This window comes from Besnoitia besnoiti, chromosome III, assembly GCF_002563875.1.
Source record: "Besnoitia besnoiti strain Bb-Ger1 chromosome III, whole genome shotgun sequence".
Taxonomy (NCBI): Eukaryota; Apicomplexa; class Conoidasida; order Eucoccidiorida; family Sarcocystidae; genus Besnoitia; species Besnoitia besnoiti.
Window position 1 is genome coordinate 1,422,019 of NC_042358.1, and position 21,088 is coordinate 1,443,106.

Sequence of the window (21,088 nt, forward strand, 5' to 3'; positions counted from 1 at the left end):
ATGGCGCCAGGAACAGACGACAACACACAAAACGGGCGGCCAGCGATAGCCGTCATGGAGCGGGGCGAAGACGAGGAGCGAAACGCAGGCGATGCAGCGGAGAGTCCGGACGCAGTCTCTGAAGGTACGCCAGTTCTGAAAACGCGCCACAGAAACTGTGGGATGCGTGTCTTCTGAAGATGCTGGCGAAGGCACGGTGGCCACAGACGAGAAACGTAAACACACTACGGGGGATAGGCGCGGGACGACGAAATGGGCTTCACGCGTATAAACAAGAGCGGAAAAAGTCTGAAGGGGCCTTTCGCGGTTCATCTGTGTGCGCTGACAGTCTGTGCAAATAGCAGTTCAGCGGAGTCCATTGGGATTGATACGAGGCCTGACGCTAGTGCGGGCTATCCTTCCGCACACACAGCCATCATGCGGGCGGTTCGACCGGGCGAGCGTTGGGGAAGTCAGTATTCATTTGCGGATGTGCTGCGGGTGTGCCTGCTGAACTCGCTGCTGGGGTGGTTTTCTCACGACGTGTGGATTTCACCGCCAGCACGCAGAGGGGGAATCGGCTCTGTCAAAGCGAACTTGGAGCGAATCAGGGTGTTTGTTAGCTGCCTCGGATTGCGTGCATCTGTGGAGCAGTGGGAATGGGTGCACATCTGTGCTGTAGGTTCGACAGGGGGGGGGGGGGGGCGGTCCTGCATGGCAGACACTTCTGTGCCTCGTCGCCTCCTTGTCTGCGTGTGTTGCCCACGCAGATATGCTGCGCAGTGGAGGAACTGCAGCGCAACCTGAGACCAGAGAGACGCCTGAGCCTTTTGTCGTGGTAAGTCCCCTCATCCGGTGGCCTTCCCCTTGATGGCGGATAACTCTTTCGGTTACTGTGTCCGCATATCGCGCAATGTGCATGCCACAGTCGCCGAAGCCGGCGCACAGCCCCACAGTACGCGGGCCCCTGCATACTTCAGTCTGTCTTCCAGGAGCCTGTAGAGCGGCCATTTCAGTGGGACCCGCTTTCCCACTACTAGTATTACGCCTATTCGTGCTCTTGGAGTGAGACCGTTTACCCGCTAAAATGAACGATCCCTGGGACGGATGTGCGAGTTGTGACCTGTGGCGGCATTCGCACTCCGGAATCGAGCGAGGGATTTGAGAGTTTTTGACGAATCGTGTTACAGAGTCACCAGATGGGCAATTTTTGGCGCTTTGACGAGGCGTGGGTTGTGCAGCGTACAGTTGTGCGTAGGTGGAGTAACGTAATCATGCGGATGCATCCGTGATGGCTACACGTTCATGTATGCTTACAGCCTGTACCATTGCTTTCAGGAGCGTGCCGTTGATTTCGATGACCTTACGTGTTCACTCAAACTGAATAAACGCCTTCGTGATGTAAGCCTGTTCAGAATAATTAGGACTACTTCTTTTCATAATGACAGTGCATCTGCTAATGGGCGTTTCATCTTGACCGGTATACATTTCAGCCACATATTGCTGGAACCTCTAGTCGCCTGAGGATTTTCACTTGTGCCGGTGATATCGCTGGCGCTAGGGGGGCTCTACCTGACTCGGCTGCGCCGTGTGCTGCGGAGTGTCTGTATCGCGAAACAGAGAGAGCATCGCGCGTATGTGTGCGCTTCGCGCATACGTCGTTTGTCTTCAGGTCACCTCTTATCCTCGCAGTTCAGGGCCGAAGAGCGCTGCTTTGTCAATCGTCGAAGGAGGACCTCAGTCCTGCCAGCCGTTTTTTGCTTCCGCCGCTTCTCTGTCGTTTTCATTTCCGTCTTGGTCTCCTTCGCTAGCGCGGAGCGCGTCTCTCGGAGCCGACAGCAGGCGCGATACCCACGAAGACCGCGCAGTCCAAGCAGGCCCTCGATCCGTGTCCTCTCCCGACGGAAATGCGTGGGAGCCTCAAGCCGAGTATACGCCGGCGCGAACGAGCCGAGCGCGCCGCGCAGCGAGTCAAGAAGACGATCTGGAGGGCGTTCCTCCTTCCCCTGAGCGGCCTGTCTGCGCGGCCGCCGAGGCGCAGGCGCCTGGGCGGGGGTTTGCGCTGCCCCGGCGCCACGCTCCGGCTGCGCTTCCCTTCCACCGCCAAACACAGAATGACCTTCGCCTTTTCCCCCCGACTCCGCCTCTCTCCGTGGCGTCGCTCCCTCTGCCTCCCTCGATCCCCGTGGCTGCAGATCTAACGGACAGCGACGAGGAGGACGGCGCCCCACCGCCTGAGGCGCTAGGCGACGGTGTGCGGGACGCGGGAGACGAGGGCAGCGAGATGGCCAGCAACGGTGCGGTGTGTGTTGTCTCTGCTGCCTCTGAGGCCGGCGCCGCCTCGGCGTCGTGCGCCTCTAGTAGCCGAGGCGAGTGCGCTGCTGAAGAGGAGGAGATGCGCAGAGCTGAGGCAGACGCCCCACGGGTACGCGTGGAACACTCGGGCCGTGCAGAGGCCCCCGAAACGCACGCGAGGCGGCAGGGCAGCGAGAGAGAGGAGTATGGCGAGCCGCAAGACAGCGACGCAGACCAGAGTCGAGACGCGGGCGGCGACGCCGGCGTGTCACATTCTCCATCTTCAGAGGGCGTGCCTGAGGCCAGTCGCGAAGGCGGATGTGACGCAGCCAGAGGGACGGCGGCGGGTGCCGCGATTGCTTCAGAGGGCGAGAGTGAAATAGAGAGTAGAGAACTAGACGCCCAGGTTCAGAGCGATGGCGGGCTCCTGGGGGAGGACTGGCGGGATGCCGCGTTTGTCAGAACTATGGCACGCGACGGACAGGGCAAATGTAGTCTACGGGTACCGAGCGAGGAGGGAAGAGACAACGTGGAGAGAGCGCAATCAGCGCAATCGACAGAAGATGCAGATAGTGCAGACCGACAAGCCTCAAGTTGCGATACCAAGAAAGGAACCCTGAACTTCACTCTTTTTCGCAAGAGGCTGAGTTTGTCTGTAGAATGGAGAGGTGTCCCTGAGAAAGGAGAGGACGTAAGGGCAAGGAGCGAGCCCCATGATGCCGCCCGGTGTGCGTCGCCTCCCCATTCGTCTTCAGCCTCTTCCATTTTTTCGTTTTTCCCCTCTTCGCCGTTCAGGGGCAGGAGGCAACCCCCCGAAGGCAGTCCTTCGTCGCCTGCACTCCCCAGTGTAGCATCCTCCTCATTTTTTCCGCCTCTGTCGGTCTTGCCACACAAAAACTTTGGACGCGGCGAAAGCGACTCGTTGCCTGTTTCCCCGTCGCCTCCTCCGTCGTCTTCAGCTTCGTCCAGTTCGTCGTATTCGCTTTTCCCTCGTTTCTCTGCGTCGCACTTTCGATTCCTGAGTGGAGAAAGCGACGTCAGGTCTTCGCCGTTCGCTGCGTCGTCTGCGTTGTTTTCGCGCATCCCTTCGCCAAGCAAATGGAGAAAGGGCAGTGAGTCCAGTCCGTCTTCTCGTCAGGCAGCGGCGTTGGTTTCGCCGGCCGATTCTGCGCTGTCTTCGTCAATTTTCTCGTTTTCCGGCGAATTTAAAGGCAGGAAGCCTGGCGGGCAATACGGCAGCCCAGCAACTCCATCGCCTTCTTTGTTTTATACGTTCTTCACGGAGCCCGATTCGTGTGCGCTGCCTCGCAGAAAGCGCGGCAGAAAGCGGGTGGGGAGCGCGCCGCTGCCCGCCTCAGGATTCAAACTTCAAGTCAGTTCCCGCCGGCGGGCTTTGTCTTGCCCGTCGTTTTCCTCCTCCGCGTTTCAGCGGAAGACGAGAGAGCCAGAGGGCGGAGCATGCAGGCGGTGTCCGACTCGTCACACGGATGAGGCAGCACCGTACGGAGCTCAGGAACCCAGCATAGATCGCCTGACCGAAGAGCCGAGGAGCGTCGAAGCAGACTCAGGGGTAGCTGCGCAAGGCGGCTTTCAGGGGGCTGCTCCCGTGGAAAGGAGACCCTGTCGAAGTGCGTCCACGCCGTCACAGTTTTCTTCGCCTGGGCGCGGAGCAGAGAAGAGGAATCTGTCCATTTACGCCGGTGCAAAGATAGGTATGCGCGGCGCGCCTTCGTTCGGCCCCGTTGTCGCTACATCTCACCGCGGACCGGCCGTCGGCGCGTGGTGCACAGGTTCCGCGGAGAAGGCAAAGCTCGCTTCGCCGCAGAACGACGCCGACGGGCGTGCGAGGCCGGACGCGAGCATGTCTCGAGTCTGCCTGTCTGGCTGCGCGGCGGAGAAGGAACGCGAGCTCTGGAAGCTCGTGGAGGCCGTCAGCGTCCGCGAGAAAACGCGAGAGTACGAGAGGCTGAGCTCGCGCGCCCTCGCATCCAAGCAGGATAAGGCAGGCGCGCTGGCAGCGAAAGACGCCCAACGAGGAAAGAAGATCTCGGCGATCGTCGTCAAAAAGGCCGGCTCCTTGCCGCCGACCACCAAAGTCCTCTTCCCGATCCGAGCCAAACAGCAGGAACTCGCACACGCTAGAGGAGAGGCAGAGAGAAGAGGCGGACAGCACCGGGAAGGCGAGGCGCGGTCAACCGGCGGCAAGAAACCGGCTGTCGGAAGGCTCGAGAAAACCCTGGTGAAGAAAGCAGCAGCGAAAGAGCGGCGGCCGCTGCCGTTGCCGCCACTCAAGCTCTTCGCCCTGTACGCGAGGCAGGAGCTCTCAGCGTCGCCTAGTCGGCAGCCTGTGAGGCAGCTGGCTGCACACGGAGAGGGCGCGCAGACGACGGGCGAATGCGCTGGCCATCTGCGAGGCGAACACAAACGTGAAACCGAGGGCAGTGACGTCAGAGAGGAGCGAACGCTTCGGGCACACCCTGAGGACACCCGCACGCCGCGGCAAGCGCCCGAGAGCCGCGCCGTCCGCACCCTCGAAGCTCTCCAGCGGGGAGAGTGCGAGGCGAAAGCGGAAGCAGCAGCCTGCGCAGCTGCTGCGCAAGAGAGCGGACCGCGAGGCGAAGACAGACACGAGTCCCGCCCAGAGAGACGAGTCGCAGAATCGGAGGAGAGTTGCCAGGAGGACGAGCGAGAGCCCCGCCGGCCGGCGGAGGGACATGTGCCGGAGACCTCTGAGGAGCCAGCGCCGATGATGGACGGAGGAGGCCAGCAGGAGGTGGAAATGGAGACGAACGCAGGCGAGTTCGAGTTCGAAAATGGAACAAACAGGGAGGAAGAGCAGGTGTGCGGAGAAGCCGGAGCCTCAGAGTGCAGCAGCGACCAGCAGCACCAGGCGGAGGTGGAGGGGGATCCAGAGGTCGCGCGTGAGGCACTCGAAGGCTGTCTCAGCAACGGTGACCGCGCTGCGTTGACCGGGGAAGGGCTGACACAGCAGGAGGAAGACGGAGAAGCGAACAACGGGGACGCGACGATTCCTCGCGCGCCAACGCTGGACGAGGACTCAGGCCGAGATGAAGCCGGAGGCGATGCCGTCGATGAGGCGACGCCTTTGCTCACGGGGGTTGCGCCGACGCCTGCGGCAGAGCCTTTCCAGGAATCCAATGGAGAGGCCGAGGTCTCCTTAGGCGTGCGAGAATGTGACCCAACGAAGGAAGGCCCCGGATGCGAGCACGTCATGGGGGCGAAGCTGGGCGAGACTAGGGATGCGATGTTCCCCGGCACCAGCCAGCGAAAAGGTGAGGCATCGAAGAACGCCGCGAATGGACGAGGCTCAGTGCCGCGATAATGCAGACAGGAAGCGCTCAGCTGCAAGCGTACGGGACACAGTCGAGGCGTCTCTGGTTCTGAACGTGCCGGCGTTCTAGCGCTGCGAATGCCTAGTGAGCCTTACAATTATTCTCGCACATCATCTACTCAATACGCGCCTTCGCCGCGCACTCTTCACTCGTTCACCCATCTTCCGTGTGTTTGCTTTCCTTTTGTCTTTCCTGTCTGTCTCCAGACTCCCTGCCTCGTTTGGCTTCGCCCGCAACTGGCTCTGCGTCTTTCTCCGCGCCCGCTGCACTGTCCTTCGCCGCCGATTCGTCTTCCCCCTCTGTCGTTTCACCCGCGTCGTGGTCGTTGCTGTGTTTCGACGGCGACGTTGAGAGCGGGCACGAGGGGCGTGCAAGTCTGTGTTCGCCGTCGACCTCTCCGCTGCTCTCGCCTCTTTCCCTCGCGTCTTCCGCTGTCCGCTATCCCCCCAGCCGCGGCAGAGTCTGCCGTCGCGGGGCTGCGTCTTCGCGGCGCCGCAGAAAGACGGATGCGCGGAAGGGAGAGAAAGCGAGGACTTCCAGATCCGAGAAAACGAGGCCATCCGGCAATCCCCGGCGCTCTCGAGCCTCCAGCGACCCTGAGAGGGCCCAAGAGGGTGGAGACGAGAAGCCGCATGTGGGCGTCTCCGTTGAACACGTGAACGAGGCAGTCACAGAAGGCGCCCACCATGCCACGCCTTCTCTCCACGCCGCGGCCTGTCTCTCTTCGTGCCCTCTCTCCTTGTCTGGCCAGAGTTCCCCGTTGGCCTGTTCATTTTCCTCTTCCGCATCTGCTTCTTCGTCGGCGTCTGGGGCGTCTGCGCTCGCTGGCGCATCTTCGTCTGCCTGCCCCGCTGCCTTCGCTCCCGCGTCGCCTTCCTACGGTTCGATTTCTTCCGCGACACCGGCGGCTGCTTGTTCTTCCGCGTCGGCTTGGCCTCGCAGAGAGGCAGACGCGCTCGCGGTCTGCGGGCGTTCGCCGCGCTTCGTGCGCGTGGCTTCTTCGGCGGCGCCGATGCTGTCTGTGGAGCCTCTCGCGCCTGCCTCGCAGGACGGGAAGAGCGCTCCGGCGGCGGAGGAGGCGACGATTGACGATGCGGCGGAGGCTTGCGATGCAACTGGCAAGCAGCCAGCCGCGCGAGGAGAGGCAGAAGAAGCGAGCCGGCCTCCGTCGCCACAGATTGTCGTTGACGTCTCAGAAGACGAACGCGCGGACAGCGGGTCGCCGGGCTCTGGGGTCCTCTCTCCACCGCCTTCGCCTTTCGCGACGCAGGTCGTGGCTGTTCCGAGCGAAGAGTCGGAGGACGAGCGCGTAAGCTCGGTCCGCCTGGAGTGTGCATTTGCGTCGATTTCCTCAGGAGGGAGCGATGGAACGCCACAGCCAACCGCGTCGCCTTGCTCGCTTCCGGCACTCGACATAGAGGAGGGGGAAGGGGACGCAGAAAGCGGCGACAGGCTGTCCACGAATATCAACGTGGTCTCTTCGTCCGAGCGCGAGAGTGCAGACGAACGCTGGACGGGGCGCTGGGCCTCTACGATGCCCGATGCCGACGACCAGGAAGATGGGGAGACCGACGACGTCGAAGTCAGTCTCGAGTCTCTGCGGTCAGGCGCGGAGGAAGCCGGAGAGCGAAATGAGCCCTTCTCGGCGTCGCCCGGCGGGACGCCTGGACGCGGCCCGTCGCCCGCGGGCGACGGCGGGTCGGACGATGACGACGAAGTAATTCTGCTAACGGAAGATGCTTGCGAAGAGGAGGAACTAGAACTCCAAGAGCTGCTAGTGCCAGTGCAGACGTTCCGGGCGCGGACGCTCCTGGGTGAAGAGGAGGACTTATCCCTCCGAGCGAGCTTTGCGCTGTCGAAACTCGGCGACGACGGCCTCCATTTGCTGGTTCGGGATCTGCCTTCTTCCGCGGCCCTGCGGGCGCCGCTTCACAGCCCGCCGGCGGCAGCTGCTGCTACGCCGAGGAGATTCGCGCCCATGTCGAGGCGCCAGGAGGCGGGCAGCGCGAGCCAGCCGCAGGGCGCGGCGCAGAGCGGAGACCTCGCGAGAAGGCTTGCCGCTGTCGAAGACGGCGGCAGACAGGAAGCCGACGACGCAGAGGAGGTGGGGGAGGAGAACGAAGGAACTGACGAAGAGCGAGGAAGCGAAGTCGGCCTGGCGTTTCAAGTCGAAAGAGATCGCGGCCGCGAAGCAGCCTCGCAGGAGGACGAAGAAACGCTGGATCTCAGCGGTCGTGAGAATACAGAGGCCGAAGGGATGGAATATCGCAGGAACGCGTTCTTGCCGGAAGATCTCACTGGGGCGGAGAGGGGCTTGCGCCTGCGAGCAAACGACTTTGGCGTGGAGCGTGCGTCCAGCGACCGCGAAATGGATGCCCTGACTGAAGGCAATATTTCCGATGAAGAGGCAGGCTCTCACGATATGGACGAAGAGGAGGCCGTCCCAGCCTGGGGCAGCCTCCCGCCTCTTCCTCGCGCTTGCCCTTCCGCCGCGCGTCACTCCCTCGACTCCCTCCCGCGCACGCCCTCGTCGTCGGCTCCATCTTCTCGCGTGCGGCGTCGGCCCTCGTTGGCGCTGCCGCTTCCCGAGGCAGAGGGCGACGGAGACAGTTCCATGTTCATCACGCGGCAGGCGGAGACAGCTGAGGAGAGCTGGAAGCGACCAGCTGGCGGCACGGAGGCGCATGACGGCCTTCTCTCCTTCAGGGCTGTAGAGGACGCGTTGCGCGAGCCCACGTCTTCGGCAGCGATCCGTCCCGCTCCTGTCGCGCTGACGCCCCCGCCTGTGACCGCCTTGTCACAGGCCGCAGCGGTGAGTGCAGACTCGCCCCTCAGCTACGACTCAGGCCAGTCGAGGGGAGAGGACGAGGGCGGACACGTCCGCGAACTTACGCGTGAAACGGCGAGACGCGAGCGTCGAGAGAGCGCGAGAGAGCCGGGAGCAGCCAGACAGTGGAGGGACGAGGCAGGGATTTCATCGTTGGAAGGCGGGCAGATGGGAGGCGCTCGCCTCCGAGATCGAGAGAGGCAGTACGCGGACGCGCAGAGGGCGACGAGGGGGCTCTCGAGCCCGTTGCGGAGTCGCCACGCGCCGAGCAAGAAGACGATTTCGGGCGGGGTCTCTGGCGCGGAGGGGAGGGGCACCAGAAAGCGGGGAAAAGCCGAAGCAACGCGACGCAACTCGATTTCTCAGCGGGTGCCGCCGCAGTCGGTCTCGTCCGAGCTGAGAGATCGCGGCATGGAAGGGAGGGAGAGAGAAACAGAAAGAGATGAGCGCGGGCAGCGGTCTGCACGGCTGCTGCCCAGCTCGAGGCTGCGAAGCCTGGGCGGCGGACCAGGCGACGCAGAGGCGCTGCCGCCGCCGCGGCTCCGGTCGACGCTGACGATAACGGAGGAGACTGACGACGAGTTCCAGCGACGCGTGGGGATGGAGAGCGCCAGAAAAGCGTGGACTAATACACACGCGGATGGCGACGACCCCTTCTCGCTGCGGCGTCTGCTTCGCGGATCCCGCCTGCGAATTGAGACGGACGAAGACCGGTCCGACAGAGAGGCATCGAGTGCGTCCTCCCCTCCCGTCTTCGTCACTCCGACGGCGCACGGCTTCCATCCCTCATCTTCTTCTGGCTCTTCGCGCGCGTCCTCGTCAGCCTCCTCGTCTGGCAGGCCTCGTGCTTCCTTGGCGGAAGCCGGGAGCGAGCGGCGGTCTCCGCGCAGGACCAGAGTGGAGAAGCGAGAGGGCGCCTACGGCTTCTCGACCCGCCTCACAGTCGAAGTCAGCTCGGACGGGAGTGTGGCGGAGGACTTGCGCATTCTGCGGAAATTCGATCGCTGCGAAGCGAACAAACCGCGTTGGGCGCGAAGACAAACGTGCGGAGAGGCCGCGGCCGCGGCGGAACTGCCAAAAGGAGAGGAGTTCTGGTGCGCACGCGAAAAGACCGCCGAGGCAGACCGGAAGCGTACACTGAGTTTCTTGACGATTGCCACTGACGAAGACGAGGGCGAGGCAGCGCGAGGCCAGAAGAGCGCACAGAAGTCGCTGGGTCATATCACCGATGCAAGGCACTTCAGAGAAAGCGCGAACAGTCTCTCGGCAGCGCCTGGCCACGAGCTGCGAGGCGAAAAGGTAGCGAACAAACCCGGGGGGCCGCGCGGAAAATCCGCGACTGGAGGCACGAAGCGGCGTTTTGACGACGGACTAGCGTCGTCGCGGCCCGGATCGCGAAACCCCGAGACAGGCGCAGCGCACGAGCAGGAAGCACAGGAAAATGCGTTTTTGGAGGATCTCAAGATGCATTTGCCGGGCGGGGAAACGGAGACGGGAAACGGGCTGTGGACGCCGGGGCTCTCCACGCTGCCCACAGAGGAAGGCGACCAGGAGGGGGATTCTTTCGGTGACAAGAAGTTCGAAGAAATCGTGCACTGCGAGCGAGTTCAGGCAGCGGTGAGCCGCAGCGACAATGCCAGGCCGGGGCTGCGGACTCTGGCCTCTGGGACGGCGACGAAGGGCGCGGCTGGACAAGATGAACGCGCGCGCCGCAAGTTCAAACAGGCGCTGGTGGCGAAGACAAAGAGAGACGAACCCGGCCGGCGACGTCGCGAACGCGCGGATAGCGACGCAGACAGCGACGCGCTCAGCGACATCATCGCGGGCCTGAAGGCAGAGTTGACTCGGCGATCGACTTACTGGTGGAGAAGCGCCATGGATGCGTTCTTCCGCTCTGCTCTCCTAAGCAGCTACGAGCTCCTCGGCACGCAGGGCGCCGCCGGCGTCCTGAGGGGCGAGCTACCCGGCCCCAACGCCGTGTCTCTGTTGAGCAGCAACTGGCACGACCGGCTCCAGTGGAGCTTTCGGCAGGTTGTCGCGGAAGCGCGCAGCGCCGCGCCTGAAAGCCAGGAGCAGCTGGCGGACAAGGAGCTGCTTCTCTGCAAAGAGCTCGGCTACTTCACTGCGGCCGCGCGCGCGGCGGCCGTCGTGCTGTCTTACGCGTATCCGGCTGGCGACTTCAATTCTGCGTCGAATCAAGAGTACTTCGTGAGCGACGCTCCGGAGAGCCGACCGACGCGCAAACAGAAACTGAAGCAGGCCGCGCGGGAGGCAGAGAGCGACGACGACTGGGAACGCGACACGCGCGAGGTCCGACGCAGGCAAGAAGCCCAGCGCCGCAAACTTGGCGTCGCGGGATGCTTCGTGCAAGTCACGCCCCAGAACCTGCCTGCAGTGTGGAGAGTCTATAGACCCAAGTTCGACGACGACAAGGTCTTTGTGTTTGACAGCCTGGTGCTGACAGTGGTTCACGGCTCTCGCCGGCAGGGTGTCTCGACGCGCTCGGCTCGCAAGATCTACGCGAACGACTACAAGGGCCGGCAGGCGGCGGCGTCAGTGATTTACGAGATGAACACCACGGCAGATCTCTCGGCAGACGGCGGCACCGAGGAGTTCCTCATGTCCGACGTGCATCGGCGGCAGCTGCAGTTCGCGCGAGGCGCGGAAGACCCCGACTTCCAGCGAACGGACTACGCACTGCCCGTCTGCGCGCTCGTGGACTACTGCGGGCAGCGCATCATGGTTGAGCCGCTGATGCCGATCGCGCCGGAGCCGACAAACGTCGAGGAGGAGTTGGTGGAGTGCCTGCGGAAGGAGCTGCCGTTCTACGTGCAGCAGTGCAAAGTGCGAGGCTCGGAGTTCCTCGCGCTGGACGCGATCGACAAGATCGACCGCATGGTCAACCAGAAGTTCCGCTTCATCTCCAAGTCGCTGAACCTCCTGGGCTGCCCGTTCGCCTTTGGGCACTCGGACTTTGCGCAGTCGTGCCGTATGCCGCGCGCGCAGCTCTGGCGCTCACGCGTCGACCAGCTCTGCGTGCTGCGGAATCTGCACGAGTTTCTCCCGCCGACTGTCTCCAAGGGCGCTGTGCATCCGACGTGGAGACTGCGGGAGCGGTTCGTCCGCCAAATCTTTGACGCGCCGCTGCCCAGCACCGCCTCCGCGCCTTGGAGTGGCGCCGCGACCGAGGAGAAGGAGTTCTCAAAGTTCACGCGAATCGCCAAGCCCGGCAGCGGCATGGAGCTACTGGAGACTGCCCACGAGGCCCTGGAGGAGTGTGTGCAGGACGACTTGGTGCCTTCGATCGAAGCGCTATGCGTGAACTTTCTCGACAGCGCAGACGTCTCGCACGCGCTCCACGAGCAAGGCATCAACATGCGCTCGCTGGGCCTTGTTTACAACCAGTGCTCAGGCAGCGTGTTTCGCGACGCCGCCCTCCGCGAAATGCTGGCGAGGGCCGCCAAGCACCTCTTCTTGAAGCAGGTGGAGGTCCTCGTGGGCAAGAAAGTTTACAGGAAGGTGCTGTGGGGGGAGTTGCTTCAGAGCGCCGTCGTCGCATTGTTCAACGTTGTGCTGGGCACCACCGAGGAGACGCGGAGCTTCTGGCAGGAGCAACTCCTGCCGGAGGTGGCGGAGGTCTTCGGGGTCGACCTCGTCGGGAGTGTGAGCCCCAGAAACGTCTGCCTCCTCTCGCTCTTCAAGGCCATGGAGTTCCGCATGGGCGTCAAGTTCGAGGCCTCGGTGCTTCGAAAGACGCAGTCAGGCAAGGGCGAAGCGCTGGTGCTGCAGCTGCCGTTCACGACTGCCGATCTCTGCCCGTTCACCTCGTGTCGCGATTTGGCTCTCTTTCCACACGTCGATTTCATTCGCAGTCTCGTGACGCAGAGCGCAGACGCCTTCGCGAGCGCTGCAGAGTGCCGGCCAGAAGACTTGAGGGCGAAGGGGTCGCCCTCCTCGCTGGGGGCGGGCGTGGGCGGCCGCGAGGGCGCCGAGGACGCTGGGTCAGATGTCTATCCGCCGAGCTTCCTTGATCTGGAGAAGAAGAAAGAAAGGACCAAGGCGGTTCTCGCGGGCGTCTCTGGGCTCCGGGAGACCTTCTCGTCGTCCACTTTGTCGAGCGACGATGAGTCCGTCTGCCCGAAAGCCGAGGGAAGGGGCGACAAGCTCGCGAAAGACGAGCAAGAGGACGAAGAAGACCGGCAAATGATGAACCGGGAGAAGGAACTTGCGGCGCTCACGAAGCGGATGGCGGACTCTTCCGGCCGAGAAAGGCAGCTAAACACGCACGCGCAGACCCTCGCGGGGCTGCGGGCCGTCCGCGGCTTCTTCCCGCAGGTCCAAACAGTTCTTCCAGGCTCCCTGGGCATCATTCGCACCGCCCTTGGGCAGGCTGAGCGCTTCCCCTCGAACGCCGACGTGTCCATTGAGACGAAAATCCATCAAATGAAGGCAGGCTTGACCGTGGCGAATCGACTTCCGATGGTCTACGGGACTGCGGGCATGGCGTCGTACGGGCTTGACGGGGCTATCCGGGCCTCCATTCTGGGCGTCGCCTACCCGTGTCACCCGCACTGCATGAAGTCCTTTCCGGACGCCCCCACGATGCCGCCGCTTCTGGCGCAGGTGCGCGAGCGCGTGGAAACCAACACGGCGAAAAAGGATCGTCGCAGCGTGCTTGGGCATCGCGAAGAGAGGCATAAGAAGCAGAGCCAGGGTGGGAAATGCCTCGTCTTTGAGGGGTTCCGCGTCAGCCTCGCGCTCTACTTGACTGTCCACGCCATGGTGGCAAGCGACATCGTGACGATCGGAAAGATCGCCACGCAGCTGGCTTACGTTCTCCTGCAGCACGGCGAGACGAAGCAAGCCCTCGCTGCGGCGGACTACATCCAGTCCAAGTTGCCAGACATTGGCTTTCTCGACGGAGATGCGAGGCTCATTCAGCTCCAGTGTCAAGTCAAGAGCAGGAAGCTCCACAGCATGGTGCAGACCTACAAGGAGCTCGTCCCGGATTTCCTCTCCCTGGAAGGCCCGCTGTCCCTGCGCCTAATGCTCATGGAGCTCCTCCTCGCCGCAGTCGCGTTTCAACAGAAGCAGTACACCGCGGTGATTCCTTCAGGATTGAAGGTCTACCATGCCTCCGCTCTGGTACGTCTTCAAACGCTGCGTGTGTGTATCCGTCCTCGTGTCTCGCCCTCCTACAGTTTTTGCTGGTTGCCTTCGTCCTCCCTGTGTCTGCGTCCGCTGATCTGTCGACCCGTCTCCACAGAATTTCTGTGCTGGATCTCCCGGTTGTCACCATATACACGGTGGTATCTGATAAGGGACTCATGTGCCAAGGAGCATGTGCCGCATGCACTGCGTCTGAATCGTACAACTCGCTGATGCTGCAGCGTCGTAGGGGACTCTGCGCTAGGTATGTCAGTCCAGTCTCCTCGGCGAATCGCCCTGTTTCCCGCATGTCAGACTGCCGCCCTCTATTCGGATATCTGTTGCCGCTTCGCTCTCTGCCGCCTCTTCAGACCGTGAATCCCAACGGCTGCCACTGGACAGGCGTAGCGGCGCTTCGTCTCATCGGTAGGCGTGTTGTCCCAGCTCCCCTCGCTGGATGAATTTAAAGACTTGGGAGGTGTGCGGCGTTGAGGAGCATCAACACGTGACCCGAAGAGTAAAAGGCAAATGAAGAGTTTATAGAGTCAAGTGGTAGACGAGCGGAGAGGTTCTCGAAGAGCAGATGATTGTGCTGGGAGAAGGCAGACCAAGGCTGAGGCGCGACAGCAAGGCAGAAATGTTAAACCTGGCCGTAGAATGGGAGATAAATGAGTAGGAAGCCTGTATGTGGTCTAATATGGTGCTTGTATAAACAAATGTCTCTCAGGATGAATGACAGCCATCTCTACTCAGCACATGTCCTGTTGCTCCCCCTTCAGGGATTGCTCGGCTGTCTATTTGTATGTGGTAGCGGCGGCATTCAGTGTGCTCCCACTTCGGTTGCAACCATATGGGATGCCTCATAGCCAGTTTTTGTCTCTCCGCATACATGTGTATGTCTGGATGTCCGCCTGAATACTGGTTTTCGATTCGTTTTTGTGCATTTTTTTCAGGCAAAAGTCTGATGGAGCTCCAGTGTTACTCGGAGGCCATCACCGTTCTGGAGGACGCCGTCCGCGGAGGCCAGAGAGACGCTTCGCTCCCGTCCTTCGTCACTTGCATGAATCGCTACTGGCTGGCGGTCGCTCTCTCCAAGTAGGCTGCCTGGAGATAAAACTGATGAGAGAGAAGAGCGTTGTGATGCAGCATTGCCTGTACCCGCGATCGTGTTGGAACTGTGGATATTGTTGTGCGCATGCGGTGGTTTTGCTACGGTGGACAGCGTCCGCTCGCGCGCGGTGGAAGGCGTGTGTGGGCGCTCTGAGCCCCGGCGCAGGCTGCTGGGCCCTGGTCGACAGTGGTCTAGGCTTTACGGTTTAGTTTAGTATATATATTTAGGGTTTAGGGTTTGAGTGTAGTCTAGTATATACGTTTAGATTTAGATTTTAGGGCTTACTGTAGTATAATATACACGTTTGGGGGATAGATGGTTTAGTTTAGGGTAGTGTATACGCGGTAGACGAAGCGAGAAATGAGAGGCAGCGCGAAGAGAGGGAGAGAGGTGCAAGACAGGAGCTGAAAGCCAGCAAGGCTGTTGGTGTCGCATGCAACGATCTGCGAGAGTGAAGTGCGCCCGTTTTCGTTTTTCAGGGTCGGACGCTTCCAGGATGCCAAGGAGAAGGCGTCTGAAGCCTTGCACCAACTCGAAGACCAACTTGGCACAAACCATCCGGCTACGCTTTCAAGTCTCTTCCTCGTTGGTAAGCGTGCGGAAACCGCATGCAGCTTTTTGATCGATATCCGAAATAATACAGTGGGAAGGAACTCTTACGCGGTGTCTATGTGTTTGTCGTTTATATGGGCAGCTTCATATGTGTATCTGTGTTTTTTCCGTGTTTTGCGCTCCACTTGTGGTCGCCTCTGCGCTCGCGTGCGTCAGCGGCACCTGTCAGACCCAGCCTGCGGGCGGCTCCTTGGTCTGCGTGTGTTGGCCCTGGCGTCACGCGTAAGCCCTGGACGGGCGCATGGAAGAGGCGTCGTTTGCCGCCCCCTAAGCAGCAGCGTGACGTCGCCCAGTTTCCTCGGCTCGCGGGAGCTGTCTCTGTTCTTTGCGTAGCACAGAAGGGTAGCGGCGCGTTTCACTTCGTTTCGCTTGCTTGCGTCTTTCTCTCTTAGCCGAGTTAGATCAAACGCTCGGGTGCGAGGAGCTGGTCGCCCCGCCTCTGAGCATCATAGACGGCGAAGAAACGCTGATGAAGGAATTCGGCCGCGCGGCCTGCGAAGACGTCGGCGAGCTCATGCGATACCGTCCCATCGGCCCGCAGGACCTCGAAACAATCGAGAAGGTCGCTCACGATCGCGTGCGAGCTAAGTGCAGACAGGTAAAAAAGGCAGGCTGCACATGTATTCACGTGTATGTATGTACGTGTGTATGTATGTTTCCATATGTATATATATATATATATATGTAAATGTAGGTCGATGGGTATATATTGCGCATATGCAGATGGATGCCGCCGTGTTGAGGTCGGTAAACCTTAAACCCTGAACTCCACTGTCGCGTGTGCTGTTGTCGTGTGCCGTCTGCCCGCAGAACGCCGTCAAGCTCTTCACGTCTCTCTTTGGGCGGCTGTTCACCGGAGACCAGTATCTATACGTGACGGAGGAGCAGTACAGGGACAGCAAAATTCAACGGAAACAACGACTTCTCGCCGCCGTCAAACACACCCTCATGGTCAAAATGTGTGATCTCCCGCTGCCAACTCAAAGGGTACAGTGCTTGCGTATCAGTGTCTCTCTGCGCAGCGTAGATCTCGTGTCGCTCGTACTGGTTTAGAGAGTAGCGGGTGACGCGCACGAAGCGCAGAACACTGCTGCCTACGTGGAGCGAAACGGAGGTCTCTGCGAACTTGCACGGCCTCTCTTGAACGCATGCAGAGGTGCGGCCCTCACGCCGCCCGCACCCCTTCGCCTTGTGGGTGTCGTGGCTTATACGCGTCCGTGTGGGAACGCGAACGACCACAGAGAGAGTGAGAGAGTGGGCGCGTTGATGAGAGGTGGCGTCGCCGCCTGCACGCGGTGGCTGGGCATGCTGTGTGTGTGCTCAGATCCTGGCCTATCGTCTGTACGTCCTCTGCGTGAGTCAGAGCGGCTCCTCCTTTTTGAAGCGCCTCGTGGCGATGGATCGCGAGGGGCTGTTCCCGCGCGACGACCAAGAGGCCGAGAACGGGCCTCTGGGAAGTCCCTCAAGCAAAGCGCTCCGCGGCGCCGCGGCCCAAGACGGCGAGGGAGGCCAGCGGAGCCGGGAGTTTCGAGACAGGGACGACGCACTCCTCGACTTGGACGACTTCTTCATGTTCCACCGCGCGACCTCCACCTACGGCACGAACGTCGTGTCGCAACGCAACGTTCTCGCGGCCACAGTGAAAATCGACCCCAGCGAACTGCCGATCCGGTACGCAAGCCAGCACGCACGCGATTCTACAGCGGGCTCCGGAGACCCTGAGGCGTGACGATTTGGTGGCTGCGAAAGCGCGCGCCTAAACTCTACTACTGTGCACGTGTGTGCATGTGTGTGTTTTGACGTGCATGAAACATTGCGCGAGGAACGTGTTTTCAAGGCTCGCTGCACATGCCTGTAGATGTGTGTGTCGAGAGGGGGCACGTTCGCTGAGCGTATGCAGGTATATCAGTATGCTGATATATGCTGTGTTTCCTGTAGCTTGATAGAATTGGGTTCATGCATGTGTGTGCGTCTGCTCACTGCCAGATATCATGTATCGCCGTAGGTTTTCATACAAAGTGTGAGCCTGCAGACCTCGATGTGTGGAGTTGTTTTTTCTGATCTTCTGTTCGCAGCGAACACGGCATCCTGATGATGACGCTGCTGGTGTTTGCTCGGCCGTCGCCTGACATCTCGGAAGTTTTGGAGCAGTGCGTCGCCGACTGTCGGATGGAGTCGGGGCTTGTCCCTGCCGCCTGGTGAGACCTCTGTCTTCATTTTGTGCCTGCATTTCTCTTTTCTGTCTTCAGCAAACTCGTATATCTACTCACACATGCGGCAAAAATGTCGGCCCTACTTGTCAGTGCGCATGTCTATGAATATATACGTATATATATATATATATATATATATATATATATATATATATATATATATATTGCAATTAATAATGTATCCGCATGTTCGCACATCATTACGTGGGAGTACACATGCGACGCGGGTGACAGACTCTGGGGCCAAAAAAGCTTCTTGAAAGTCTAGATTGTCCGGGGGCTGTGGCTGTGTAGCTGGAAAAACAGAAAGTCGGCCTCTTTTAGGAAGTCGTAGACAAGGGACATTGCAGACATTCCATTCTTCTCGCCTGCCGTTCTTCGCGCGTCAGGTTCGATCGGTTGCTGGCGCGCATCATCGAGGAGAACGGGACGCCCGACGACTTGGTCTTTTTCGTCTCGATGCTTCGCACTTTCTACGCGCCCATCCAGAAACGCATTTTCCTGTTTTTCCTGCACGAAGAGTGTGGGAGGGCGGATGTCAATCCGGGGCTCCTCCACTCGCAGGCTGCCAAGCGCGAGCTCTACATCGACAGTAAGAAAGAAGCTGCGGCGTCGACCTGCTTCTCTAGGGGAACGCGCGCCGCTGGCGTAGCCAGGCACGAAGAGGCAGGCAGCTGCAGTTTCTGTTCGGTCTCTCCTTTGTATGGTTGCAAGGCGGAGGCAGTGTCTAGCTGTCAAAGATAGATAGACTGATAGGCCGGCACCTACGCATCGATATATATATATATATATATATGTATTAGTGTGTTCGTGCGTCTGGCTGCAGTCAGCGAGGCGTGCGGCACAGCATGCTAGGGTTCAGGGTTTTTGCCTGCGCCTCGGGCAGATTTTCGAAGCGCAGTATACCGGCATAAGGTGGCTGCTTGACACTGAAACGAGATTTTCGTTCTGCATGTATTCCAAACTCGATCGCGCCACTTCTCGCGCCACGGCTCTGTGTGACGCTACCGAAGCGAGTGTCTTTCGAATTTTTTTCGCAGCCGTCAAGAAACTGATTCAAGTTCGCATGAACAATGCACGCTTCCGCGAATACACCAAGCTGAAGAAGATCCGCGAGAAAAACAAGAGAGACAAGAAAATGCTAAAGAAGCGCGAGCTCGAGGATACCGCCCTGATCGACGGCACCGACGGAACTGATATCCGTGAGCAAGGCGAACGCGTCGATTCCGGAGATATAGATCTGCGTCTGCTGCATGCAAATGAAGAAACATGAGATCCAAATACACATCCTGACAGTTTGTCCTCTGCCGCGAGGGGCGAAATCGTGCATCCACACACAGTCACGATTGGGCGGGGGGTGACTCTTAACCCAGCAGGCCTGAGAGGATTGAGCTAAACGCTCACCTAGATATGCGTAAGCGTGCGCAATCTGGCAGGACAGAACAAACCATTCTCGCCCGACTGTCCGGTCTCTTTGTTCACAGGATTTCTCGAGTACACCATCGAGTCACCGGACGCTTCTGACAGCGAAGAGTTCTTGGATGACACCACAGGCCTCGTCAACAGCTGCGTATGGAATGGTAGGTGCCGCGCAATTTCCTTGACTAGCATATATATATATATATATATATATATTGCGTGTATTTATTTATGCATGCACGATGCTGGGCGCTCTGGCCGCTATGGCTGTTGCTGTGGTGTTCAACGGGGAAGGCGAGCCGTCTGCCGCAAGAGTGAGGGAGTGTTTGTTGTATACCGTCCATTCTGGAACTCGATTCACAGCAATTTTTCGCGTTCGCTTCTACATAGCTGAAAAGGTTTTACGTTATGAAGAGTCGAATTGGCGGCACGACGCGAGTGGCCCAAACTGTCTGCTTTCTTCGCGGTTTCGTTCCCCTCTGTCTTCTCTCTCGCTGCCAGGCGGGGGAGAGGGGGGGGGAGGGGGTGGGAGGGAGGGGAGGGTTTCGAAGGAGTTCCGGCGTGATGACGTGTGGCCCGTTTGCTCTTTGTGTGTGTGTGTGTGGCTTTCAGGGGTGTCTCTGCAGAATTTGAACGCGCGTTTGACGGAGCAGCTGCTTCACCAGGAGTTCCTCGAGAAGGAGCATGTGAGGGACATCGGCGCGCTAACGAGGGCTGCGCGGGCGGGCGCGAAGGACGAAGATTTGCGAGTGAACGTGGAGCGGCTCTCCGCAGCCGACCGCAGTCTCCTGGGCAGGGGTCTCATCTCTGGGCGGACGGCCGTCAGGCCCATGGGCCGCGCAGCCGAAATTTCGATTCAGAAATTCGGCACGGAGGGCGGCCTCGTGGTGAACTCCCTCCCTTCTGCCTCCCTCGCGTACAACTTGGACAAAATCGAACGCATTCCTGTGCAGGAACGAGAAGAAAACCAAGTCCTGCGCGGCGTCCACGTCGAAGGCGGGTTCGTCCCGTAAAACGAAAACGCACCCTGAAGCCGAAAGACGCGAGACCTCACAGAGTCTGTACCGACCCCTTCGCATTTCACGTTCTATCTACACTTTCACGTGTCTGCTCCACGCAACCCCGTTGCTCCCTCGTCCTTTGCCTTGTCGTCATGGAAGACCCACGCCGGTCCCGCGTGTGACGTGAAAAAAACATGCATATATATATATATATATGTTGTTGCTCAATGTTCTCCAGTTTCTTCGCTCCTGGCGGTGCTGCGGGTTGGCCAAGTATGTGCCCGTATTCCTCGTCGCTTTGGAGTGTGATTATCTCTTTTTCTCTTGACGTCGCAAGACGATCCAGTGAAAGTAGCCCGTATGCAGCTGTCCCATCGCATATAAACTCTGATGTGCCTGTATGGAACCAGTGGACGCAGCTTCACTGTGGAGGCAGCAAGCCTGTGAAACTACTGCTACAGATGACGCGAACTCCTTCTTCGTCTTTTGGCGCAGGCCGCGGAGGGGACAGTTGCAGCCGAAGCATGTCCGTTGCTGGCCTCAGACCCGGGCTTTAGAAGCGCCGGAAATGAAGCTCTCACGAAGAGTTATAGGTCACACTTAGAACTGAACGGCTGGGCGCATCAGCATATTTCTTTGCATTCACACGTCCTTGTCGTGCTGATATTTGCGCCTTGAAGCAATTAGTTGCGCATGCAGTGAAAATGAAGCTTCGCTGCCTCCCGCGTCTTGGGGCGAACCCACAAAGCAACGCGTCAGGCTGGATGCAGACAGCCCCGCCACGTGTGAACGGCTCGCCTGTCGGCCTACGCATGAGCACAACTACGTAGGTACATGTGTACCTGCTCCCTACGCATGCGTAATCGATCACCCATGCATATACAAATATATATATATATATATATATATATATATATATATATGCATTATCTATCTATACATCAATTCTGTATCTGCTATACGAGATAATATAAATATATTATATGCCGCCAGAAGGCACTGTGGCGGACAGTGGCGCCAAGGACTAACAAGCGAATTCCTGAGGCCTGTCTCAATCTAGATCGTACGCGGCGGCCTAAGGTCTGCATCAGGGCGTGTCCCTCCAAACTGGAGATTCCGTTTTCGTTGCC

The 21,088-nt window shown here is 59.7% G+C and overlaps 1 protein-coding gene across 1 annotated transcript; it reads left to right on the forward strand.

The window, feature by feature from the left end:
• Positions 1-19,970, forward strand: BESB_045150 (uncharacterized protein; the record flags this gene model as incomplete). Its single annotated transcript, XM_029362966.1, has 15 exons — positions 1-124; positions 750-817; positions 1,652-5,567; positions 5,834-13,599; positions 13,974-14,028; positions 14,556-14,697; positions 15,193-15,302; positions 15,718-15,923; positions 16,136-16,312; positions 16,650-16,996; positions 17,401-17,523; positions 17,928-18,130; positions 18,579-18,740; positions 19,023-19,118; positions 19,570-19,970. 15 exons carry the CDS (start codon positions 1-3, stop codon positions 19,968-19,970), a joined length of 13,896 nt encoding a protein of 4,631 aa, XP_029220332.1.
• Between the last annotated feature and the right edge of the window lie 1,118 nt (positions 19,971-21,088).